Source organism: Fusarium fujikuroi, chromosome FFUJ_chr06, assembly GCF_900079805.1.
Source record: "Fusarium fujikuroi IMI 58289 draft genome, chromosome FFUJ_chr06".
NCBI classification, from domain to species: Eukaryota; Fungi; Ascomycota; class Sordariomycetes; order Hypocreales; family Nectriaceae; genus Fusarium; species Fusarium fujikuroi.
In genome coordinates, this window is record NC_036627.1 from 2728656 (window position 1) to 2739533 (window position 10878).

The 10878-nt window shown below is 48.4% G+C and overlaps 5 protein-coding genes; 2 read left to right on the top strand and 3 right to left on the bottom strand.

Moving 5' to 3' along the window:
* On the bottom strand, window positions 1-756 carry FFUJ_06178 (probable ubiquitin thiolesterase L3; the record flags this gene model as incomplete). Its single annotated transcript, XM_023579475.1, has 1 exon — window positions 1-756. One exon carries the CDS (start codon window positions 754-756, stop codon window positions 1-3), a length of 756 nt encoding a protein of 251 aa, XP_023432306.1.
* A 2324-nt stretch (window positions 757-3080) lies between these two features.
* On the top strand, window positions 3081-5581 carry FFUJ_06179 (probable isp4 protein; the record flags this gene model as incomplete). XM_023579476.1 has 3 exons in its annotated part: window positions 3081-3629; window positions 3677-4574; window positions 4629-5581. The coding sequence occupies 3 exons, from the start codon at window positions 3081-3083 to the stop codon at window positions 5579-5581; spliced, it is 2400 nt and encodes a 799-aa protein (XP_023432307.1).
* Window positions 5582-6673: 1092 nt separating this feature from the next.
* FFUJ_06180 (probable ribosomal protein L37.e.A, cytosolic) lies at window positions 6674-7307 on the top strand (the record flags this gene model as incomplete). XM_023579477.1 has 4 exons in its annotated part: window positions 6674-6677; window positions 6770-6832; window positions 7005-7076; window positions 7162-7307. The coding sequence occupies 4 exons, from the start codon at window positions 6674-6676 to the stop codon at window positions 7305-7307; spliced, it is 285 nt and encodes a 94-aa protein (XP_023432896.1).
* A 542-nt stretch (window positions 7308-7849) lies between these two features.
* FFUJ_06181 (uncharacterized protein) lies at window positions 7850-8755 on the bottom strand (the record flags this gene model as incomplete). XM_023579478.1 has 3 exons in its annotated part: window positions 7850-8128; window positions 8174-8458; window positions 8516-8755. The coding sequence occupies 3 exons, from the start codon at window positions 8753-8755 to the stop codon at window positions 7850-7852; spliced, it is 804 nt and encodes a 267-aa protein (XP_023432308.1).
* A 1056-nt stretch (window positions 8756-9811) lies between these two features.
* Window positions 9812-10506, bottom strand: FFUJ_06182 (uncharacterized protein; the record flags this gene model as incomplete). XM_023579479.1 has 2 exons in its annotated part: window positions 9812-10241; window positions 10376-10506. 2 exons carry the CDS (start codon window positions 10504-10506, stop codon window positions 9812-9814), a joined length of 561 nt encoding a protein of 186 aa, XP_023432309.1.
* Window positions 10507-10878: the final 372 nt, after the last annotated feature.

The following is a 10878-nucleotide window of genomic DNA, read 5'->3' on the forward strand; positions in this document are numbered from 1 at the left end:
TCAAGCGCCATCTGGAACAGTTGCCAGTGCGATAATACTGAACTCAAGGTTCCCCTCAGCAGCTTTGGTAAATCTTTTGACAGTAACTTCCAATGCCTTATTACTGAGAAGATCATCACCTTCGTCCAATGTACCGCGATCAACCGGACCTCCCCAGCCTCCCTCAAGATCGTATAAATGACCATCTTGGCCCTTAACGAAGCTGATGAAATGATATCCGCTAGGCTCTTCGCTCGCAGGGGCTATAGTGTCACCAGTCACTGCAGCAGCCATGTGAGCCTTCTCCAAATCTATCGAGTTGTAGAGATGATTGGCGCGTTGGAGAGGCTTGAGATCTTGTGTTTCCTTCAGAATCTTATCGAGGATCGAGTCTGTTTTGATGAAGTTCTTGGCTGTGCCATTACTCACGCTGTGAAGGAGAGCAATGAGACCACAAGCGTGACCTATAGTTTGTTTGTACCACACAACTGGCTCGTCTGGACCAGAGCCATCGTAACTTAGTTCTTTTGAACCTGGGTCGTTCTCGCGAACGCGTGCCCACATAGGTGCAGGAGTGATGAAGACTAGAGCATGAACTGGACTTGGGATCATGGCAAGCAGTTCAGGTTCGTCAATGCTGTAGACGTCGTAAAAACCGAGCTTCTCAGAAACGCCCAGGTCGTGGATGAGTTTAGTGAAAACTTCTGGGTTGTTTTCGAGTGGAATGAATGTCTTCGTACCATCCTTTCTGAAGGAAACTCCTGGTGTTGTTGACATGATGCCGGTCGGGTTGGGAGTGACAAGTTTAGATGCACCTTGCAAGATGTCTACCCCGCGATTGCTTCCGCGAGGTTATCTTAATTACCTTATTTAAAAAAATAGGTAGAGTTGGCTGGAGTGGAAGGAAACGATAGCCTCCACTGCTGTGAATATGGAAGTGAAGATACCTAGTAGGCGGCAGCAATGCGTTATCTGCTGGAGTTGGCTTCCACACAAACTGCCACTATGTGAATCAAACACAAAGTGATAGCTTGAGTGTGTGTGTAATTTGACGGAGTTAATGCCAACGACAAACGAAGTACATATCATTACAGTTATTGTTGACACGGTGTGGAAAGTTTCGCTATGTAGATATTTGATGCGAAACCGTGATTGATAAGCAACAGAGAAAAAGATTACCCATCTGGTATTTCCATCAGGTCTTTGGCAATGGTCAGTGGTGACTGGCTTCGAAGGGGAGACGTCGTAGTTCACACTACATGCCTTCGAATATGGAACTTGAATTGACTTGAAAGCCTCTTTGTATCAATTTATGAAACGCTGGAAGTGGTTTATCACGATCCAATACTCCCTTCCATTATCGGCAAGATGTACGATATGACAACACGATAAAACTGGCTTCCATGTGTATGGCTTGTGTACCTAAGATTTCCAAAGAACAACTTATGATAGCACCTATGCGTTTCGGCAATTGTATCCTTTAGGCACATTTGCTGATAGTTTTGTGATTCTTGACAGAAGAAGAAAACCTCTTCATTCTGTCAAAGTTCAATTACACATGAACCTCAGGTGTGGTTGAATTCAGTGGGTCTTTACTGAGTACTCCGTACAGTTCGTCATGTTAGTAGGCAGACTCAATTTAAGATATCTTTTGGCGAACAAAAGACCTCAACTCTCCATCGTTTTGCCCGAAACCACCTCATAGTTTTCCTTGACTACGACAAACCCTGAGTTGGAAATTTCCGGCAGAGATTTCGAGAGCTTTTAGTGGTCTGATCAAAGGTTCCATCACTTCTGGTTGCAGTGGATGTGAGCCGAGCAGAAGTTCACAAAAGTTCGCCACGTGATGGAGGCTGATCAGAGGTAAATGGAACCATCTTTGCCTTCACAAAGGACCTTTTGCAAGAGACTGAGTTCTAGGTCAATTCGATGGGACAATCAAATCAGAGATTGGACTTTTTGACATGCTGTATCTGCTGAGCAAGTTGAAAGGACGAAACGAGCACAAGTCCTGGAATAATCCATGCCTGGTAGATTCCACCACCCTTCAAGCCTCGAGATTCCAGAAGGATTCCGGCTCTAGGACCTTTAACCCGGCATCATGGTTCAGGAGGGAATTGAAGTCTGGTTGGACCCTGAATCGATTAACGATAGGAAAGAAATTGACCATCGTTTGACGTTCTCAGCATGATTGACAGCCGGTCGAGCCGTTTATGTTGACAAAAGTGCCAGGCTGGGCGTTGAAACACGCACACACCAGTCGCTGTATTCTCACGTACATCATGGTTTATCTTGTGGGCCGAGGCTAACCCCGGACAGGCTGGAGATAAGCAGCGCTCCGAAGGCTTGAACGCCATCAGGGCCTATCTTCATTGGGTGAGCAAGATAACACAATTGCGTGCCAACGCCTGATGTGACATCGAGGACAAACAGGGCACCCTAGGCATGCTGGGCTGTCGTTGCGATAGGGAAACCTAGCCGAAGTCGAGAGGAGCCGAGCTACTATGATCGCTGAAATGTTTCAAACCACTTGGCGACTCTGCACATTGCCGCCTCGAAAGAATCGAACAAGAATACCAACGAATTGAAATATGCTGCTTTTTCGACAAAAGGTCCGAATTTTCAGACTGAGGAACCACAGGGGGCCATCGAAGTCTGCAGTCGACAAGGTTGAGTCCGAGCCCATGCCTGATCAAGAAGGTGGTCTAGATCCAATTGTGCCGTCGCCCGCGATAGCATTGCACGAACATTCGCACTATGGCCAAAAACCGTCTAGCACCAGGTTTTTATGGCGGTTCTCAGAGTACAGCATTGAGTGGTGTCAATGTGCGATTCGCGGGGAGCGACACTTCTCCTCAGTCTTAGGCCCTCCTGATTCTTGGGGCTGAGATCCCCCCCGTACTGGTCTCAGGCCGTCTGTATAACCACATCTGCAAAGCAGCAGCCGCTGTCGGCTTTCTCCTTCGCTTCAACATCGTCTCTCAATACCACAAGACCAAAGGCCGTTGTTGTCGCTGTCGTAGCGGGCTTCAAACCACGCGTCGACGTCGGTTCGCTGTCGCTGAAACAATCCATTGCTCGAGCAAAGGGTATCAATTATCATGGCGCCGTCTCTCTTTCGCAAACGCCACGAGGCCGAGGATATTATTCCAATCCCCGGCCCTCTCGAGACCGTCTCCGCCTCCGGTCGTGATTACCTCGAGAATCTACAGCAGTTCGAGAAGTCTCACAAGTTCGATCCTAATCTGCCCATCGACGACCTCACAGATGTCGACGCCGCTATCGCGACTGGAAATGCCGAGAAGGGGATTGAGATTGAGCACGCGCTCATGGAGGACAACAGCCCCTATCCCGAAGTCCGATCTGTCGTCCGAAACTACGATGTTGATGTCCCTGCCAATACCATCCGTGCCTGGACTATCGGGTTGATTCTTTGCACCATCGGTTCCGGTGTGAATATGCTCTTCTCGTTGCGAAACCCCAGTGTCACAGTCACTACCTACGTAGTCCAGCTTGTCGCCTATCCGTTTGGTCTTGGCTGGGACTTGATCATGCCTGATCGAGAATGGACCCTGTTCGGTCTCAAATTCAACCTCAAGCCCGGTAAATTCAACTACAAGGAGCATGTCGTAATTGTTGCCATGTCCAATGTATGCACAGTTTTCCTCATCCTAATAAGCATCACTAACTCAGATAGGCGGCGTACGGCGGCGGTGTTCTCTACGCAACTGATGTACTCCTTGCACAGCAAATCTTCTACGGCCAAAAGTTTGGCTGGGCTTTCCAGATCCTATTTGGCATTACGACTCTTTGCACTGGATATGGATTGGCTGGACTTGCCCGTCGCTTTCTGGTGTGGCCGGCTGCTATGATCTGGCCCACTGACTTGGTCAATTGTGCCCTGTTCTATACGCTTCACGATCACTCCGGCTCGGACCCTACCAAGACCAATGGCTGGAAGATGGGACGGTATAGATGGTTCTTGATCGTCGGAGCTGGAGGTTTTGTTTGGTATTGGTTCCCAGGTTGGATCTTCAAAGGTCTTTCTTACTTCACCTGGGTTTGCTGGCTTGCACCCCACAACGTTAAAGTCAACAAGATTTTTGGTGGCATGACTGGCTATGGTTTGATGCCTACATCCTTCGATTGGACCGTGTACAGCGGTTACCTACAGTCCCCCCTTATCCCTCCCTTCCACGCCATCGCGAACGTTCTCCTGGGCATCATTGTTTTCTTCATCTGTATTTCAATGGGCATACACTTTACAGGTACCTGGTATGCGGATTACTTCCCAGTCCAGTCATCCGAGTCCTACGACAACACAGGCGCCATCTACAATGTTACGAGAATCCTCGACAGTAACTTCCAGTTCAACGAAACTGCCTACAAGGAATACTCGCCACTCTTCCTACCGACGCAGTTTGCCCTTTCTTACGGTCTGTCCTTTGCAGCTGTTACAGCAGTTGTTGTTCACGTTGTGCTCTACCATGGACATGAGATCTGGAGACAATTCAAGCTGGCCCGCAATCAGGAGGATGACGTTCATATGCGACTGATGAAGAAGTACCGAGATGCAGAGGATTGGTGGTATGCGAGTAAGTTTTGTGTCACTACCAAACCCAATATCTTTTCTTACTGACACTCATCAGCTCTTTTCATTGTTATGGTTGCTATTTCCATTGGCGTGATTGCTGGATGGCCAACTGGCTTCCCCGTCTGGGCGTACTTCATCTGCCTCCTTATTCCCGTGCTGTGGTTGATTCCTATCGGTGTTGTTCAGGCTATCACCAATATTCAGCTTGGCCTCAATGTTCTGACTGAGTTCATCATTGGCTACATGGTTCCTGGTCGCCCTATGGCCATGATGATGTTCAAGAATTACGGCTACATCTGCATGGGCCAGGCACTTTACTTTGCGCAAGATCTCAAGCTTGGTCACTACATGAAGGTCCCTCCTAGAGTCATGTTTTCATCACAGCTGGTTGCCTCAATCTGGTCGGCTATTGTACAGATTTGCGTGATGAACTGGGCACTAGGACACATTCCTGACGTTTGTGCGGTCGACCAGCCCAACAACTATACCTGCCCAGGTGGTCGCGTCTTCTACACAGCCTCTGTGATCTGGGGGGCCATTGGACCAGCGCGTATCTTCAGTCATGGCTCAATCTACTCATCGCTCCAGTGGTTCTGGCTGGTCGGTGCTGTGACACCAATCATCACATGGCTGCTGGCCCGCAAGTGGCCTCGTTCAATCTGGCGATACGTCAGTACCCCTCTTATCTACGGGGGTGCTGGTATGTTGCCCCCAGCCTCTGTATATATTTATCTGTGCTGGGGCATGGTCGGTGCTTTCTTCAACCGCTTCGTTAAGAGAAGATACACAGGCTGGTGGCTCCAGTACAACTATGTCACTTCGGCGGCACTGGATTGTGGTCTCATCATGTCAACGATGGTGATTTTCTTCACTTTGTATCTGACGAGTGCTTCACCCCCCAATTGGTGGGGTAACTATGGCGCGTTGGAGACGATGGACTGGAAGACCACGGCGGTCTCCAAGACGGTTCCCAAGGGCTCGTTTATTGGACCTTCAACTTGGAACTAGGTAACCAATTTTATAAACAGTAGTTTATGGATATGGTTTTGGGAAGAAAGACTTGGATAACTGAAGAAATTTCGAGGCGTTATGGTCTAGGCTGTTTGTTACTTGGCAATGTTTCTTACTACACGTGCGAGATACCTCAATGATGATTAATGTTCATGGACTTTTTGGAAGAAGCTGGTTGAATATAAGTGGAAATTTAAGAGCATTTGAATTACAGCTGTACCTTCAATTAAAATTGAGATTCATGATGTCGTTCAGAGGAAATGGGCTTCATTTATGAAGTGACTGTTATACAAGACTCAATCAGTGGAAGCGAGGATTTCGATGATACTGCACATGTAGCCTCGGGGAGCAAGAAAATCTAAAGACTTTAGAAGAGGTGCCAAAATAAACTTAGCAAATAGTCTCCTAAGCTTAGGCTAAATTATCTAAATCTTTTTATCCCCTAAGATCAAGATCCTGATTTTTCTTTCCTCCCCTAGATTGGATATGCATCACATCTAAGGGGAAGAGAGAGCCAAGATGAAATATGAGAAAGTCAACTATCGTTTCTCATACCAAGGATGGCTAAGGGAGAAAAAGAAGAAGAAGAGAAGAAAAACAGAGCGAGGTAGCCTAACAGGATATTCCTGCCTATCGTATTATTCCTTCCCTCTTTCATGGCATACCTACAGTTCCTTAAGGTAGATGGCATCTCCACTCTGCGCCTTCCTCTGGCAAAACTTTCATAAGACCTGGAGATGGCATCTGTGAGGCACCTACCTTACATTAATTTAGGTAGTGCATTGGCACCTTACAGCAAAGGACTTATATGCAATTTATCCCCCTAAGCCTTCAAAGGCAAGACACGAGACACTCAAAGCGCCTAACACCCGTTGTACACCTCAAAGACGCTAAGTTTGGTGGTACAGCTGCACGTGACTGCCAATTCTTGCTCTTTCCCTACCTAGCGTAAATCCGCTCCTGCCCTAAGAACTAATCACATGATCCCACCTCGCACCTTCCGCCAAAATTCACTCCGCCAAAATTGGTCTCCCAAATTGAGAAATTCTCGATCGCCATTCAACTAACCGCCCAAACACCACAGCCAAGATGAGTATGTCGCCGCTCGTCAGCTGCTCGCGAAACAACAGCAGACGATGCTTCTCCCGAGAATAATTAAGAGTTTTTGCTAATGCGTCTCAACAGCGAAGGGTACCTCCAGCTTCGGTAAGCGTCACAACAAGACGCACACCCTGTGCCGACGATGCGGTTAGTTCTTATGCCCTCTTGTCTCGCTGTTCAGACAGCCCTCGATCTGTGCAACGGATATTCGAAATATAGCAAACGCCGAAATTAAACGATGGCGAAAATCGAGGGAGATCTGAACGGCGAGGCTTAAAAACATCAAGGTGGACGGAAATACTGATGGGATCCCAAATAGGTCGCCGCTCTCTTCACGTTCAGAAGCATGAGTGCTCTTCTTGCGGCTACCCTGCTGCCAAGATCCGCAAGTGTACGTGAACTTCTCACAGATGGCGTCGATGAACCGATATCGAGTGTTCGACGCTCTTGGACAGCATTACTGACTGCGTCGACAGACAACTGGTCCGAGAAGGCTAAGCGAAGAAAGACCGTCGGTACTGGCCGCACTCGCTACCTCAAGGATGTGTCCCGACGATTCAAGAACGGTTTCCAGACTGGTACCCCCAAGGGCGCTCGAGGCGCTACTGCCGAGAAGGCCTAAATGGGGACCGCATCCCTTCTGATCCCTTCCACCACCTCTCCGGCTTACCCCTCTTCCACCACGGACGTTGAAAACACCCGCTCCTTTGAGAACATACAACAGCAATGGCGGCTCATAATATGAGCCTGGGCCCAAGGACAATCTGATCGGAACCGGAGTAAGGGTGGTGATTGGGACGGGCGGTCGTGTTTGTTGGTTCGTGGATGAAAGGAGCGGCTTGGAGCATGGGCATGGTGTTTTACATGTTTGAGCAAGGAAGTAAAAAAAAAAGGACCCTTTTGCTCTTCTGAGATTCCATAGGGTTTCGGTTACGAGGTTCTGAAATGGCATCTTGATTCTGCATGAACGTACGATGAGCGGACATATGCGAGGAAAAGTTTTGGTCGTCTGTCGTGAAAATTCACGTCTCGTGCATGATGCCCTGTTGAATGAGATTTGGCCTGCAAACTGAAAGGCTCTCAAGCGACGGCTCCGCTATTAACATTCCGCAACTGCCACGGGGATTGCTCGTGACTTTGATTTTGGGTTCTATTTCGCATCCATCATGTCCCTCTTTCAAAGACCTTAACCCCGCCGTCTGCAACAACATGATATAAATACTCAGTAGCACCACCCAAGCCCTCTGCTCCAGGTCCTGTAATGCGGACTACTCCGCTGACATCCCTCGCTGTCCCTGTATCAAGCATCCGTAGGGAGAACACCATGTCAGCTTCATGTGCTGAAGAAAGCACGAGGCTGGCGTGCTCTCGCTCAAGCGTCGTAACTTGGGTAGCAACAAGAGGCACGTCGGCTGACAGAGTGAGTAGCGTACTATGGACAAGCTACAAATGATTTAGCAAGGACACACTGCTTCTGGGCAGACTTACACTTCGTAGGCTAAGAACGGCGTCTTGAAGCGTGAGACTTGTGGTTGAGTCATCGGTGACAGCGAGAAGCACATCAAGTTGGTCGATAATAAGGATCTTACGCGACGCACGTAAATCCGTGATAGCGCCTTCAATTTCTCTTTTGATGTCTGCAAGCTCCGTACTCCGAAGCGTCCTCTCTTGTCGTGTGCCTCGCACCCCGGTCCTAGCTTCACCGTAAAGTCCTGAGAAACCGTCGATGAATGTGAAGCGTCCTGCTCTACTTAGGGCATCTAAATCAAGGCCCTGGTCATGTCAGTATTTGCCCTATATAGATGGCCCATTGATCTGTGAAATTGTTACCAATTTTGTAGAGCTCTCTCTCCAAAAGGCGCCATCTCGCATGAAGCTCAGTAGTATGATGCCTGTGTCCTTGGTGCTCTCATCTCCATCTGCACTACCTCTCAGGTATGAATACACATGGCGCAGAACCAGCCAGTTCGCGCTTGCACCAAGCACGCTAGTGATAAGATTGAGTGAGGACTCTGGAGGCAGAGAGATATAGGGCTCCAAAAGATGGGGTATCCGTGAAGTAGAAGCCATTTTGGGATTGAAATATTGGAGGGAAATATTGAGTTGATACAAAATATTCTGAGGATTGGGTGGCACTGTGCGAGAAATTCTTGCGTAGTGGAGCGAGAGGACACCAGCTCACAGGTAGGTAGGTAATGGGCGAAGCCAACACTACCTTAACTATCACATATTGGAAATTTGAATCATGAAGAAAACTTGTGAAGAATCCTTTTCCAGTCTAGGATCTGCGTAAGTAGGGGTCTGTGGAAGGAGTCCTTTTCCATCTTGTTGATTACGGTTTGCCAACATGACACAACTTGACCGTTTAAAGAGTGAAAATCATTGCATATTTAACCTTAACACTCACAACCTCGCGAATCTGTGCTTTAATCTTGAGGAGGGAATGTTCGACCTCGCCTTACCTGGATGAGCTGTTCCTTTACAGAGTACCATCGCCATCAAGTCTAACAATATTCTCAAGCTTGTTAACGCTCATGAGAAGATGATGTGTCTATGTCTCACTTCCCATTTCCTTAAGACTGGACAGGCCGAATCTTCAGCTGGTGAATTTCGTATGACATGAATTTGCTCATGGACTCTAGGGCCTCAATAACGGGCAAGGCTTCGTTTGGGTCGACAATTTTCATTCGGCCTAAAAACAACCACCAAGATACAAGGTCGCGAATACATTACCCTGGAAGAGCATTACCATATAGAGGGACGGGATGAGGTTCTTCAGGCCAAGCCTGCATCATATCCTTGAGTATGGTACTAGACATTTGATACTGACCGTACACACAAACGCCAAGGTTGATATCTCTTCCTGAACTTGATCTTTATGTGGGGGAAGTGGCCGACAGCGAGCGATGACGAGCATTTCCACCATTTGAAGAGAGGAGATTTTAGGCAAAAGATACCTGTCTGCCAGCCCGACGTGACGATGTTGCTCGAGTATTTGTGATGGGTGTTATTGATATCGTGAGCTTCTAGACATCTGGCTGTGATATTGTTGGCATGGCTCCAAAGGCAGAAAATACCCTGGTAACGTGTCTATTATACAGACCATTGATGAGTTTTGATGTTGTCTTATTTGCCAAACAGCCCTCCAAAGATAGACGAACCGCCTCCTCCTCCTCCACGGCCACCATGTCTCCTGGCTTCAGTTCGGATCCATTCCTTCAGAAACTCCCTGTCCGCGAGCTTTCTGGCATCCGATAGTTTGGTCGTTGTTTGTGCCTCCCCACCATCGAAACTTAAGAGCGTGGGAATGCTGGTGATCATGTAAGTCATGGCTAAGTTGGGACTTCCTGACATGATATCCGGTGAGTCAAACTCAACCGTCGCAAGAGACACGCCTCCCTCCTCCTCGCCAACGCCAGACTCTATAAGATCTCTGATGAGAGGGCTTACGACTTTGCAGGTCGAGCACCATGAGGCGGTCCACAGGGTCAGCAGGGGGGTCCGGGACGACGTCGAGAGTGAAAGATAGGTCGAGAAGGAGTCATTGTTGCGGATACTAGCTGGCGGTCAACAGACAAGCTATTTCTCGGCAGAGGGAGACAAAGACAGCGATCGACAAATGGATTGCAAGGGGGGGGGGGAACATGTGCGGAGACATGTGATCTATCAAAGCAAAGCAATCTGACTTACGGGGTGTATATCTGGTTCTTGGCTTGTCGCGATGTAGTCGAAGAGATTAAGGCTCGCTGGAATGAACGAGGTCTCGTCTGCGCCTTATTACAGAAAGACCGGAGCCCAGTACGCAAGGTGAATGTGTGCATTATGATCTTAGAGATGAACCACAGCCTCAATGGCCAAAAGCTGAAAGTGCAATTGGACCTAAAATGCTTCGGTAGAATGGAATTCAAGCGAAGATTTGGAGGTGAGACAGGTAAGACGCCCATCCATGTCAGGAATGATGTAATGGCCTAGCGACAGGACCCTTCACAAGGTGGGGGATGCATTGTTTACTGGGGCAGCTGCAGTGAGATGGGCCAGTGGTGAGCTTGCAAACAGATACTGCAGAGTGCCGACCGCACGGGACGCCGTCTAAACAACAATAAGTCGGTCACGCGTGCAGCATCTACAGAAGTGAAACTTGCTTTAACCTGGAATCGTCCTTAGTTATGGCACTGCCGCCGCTCCCGCCAAGT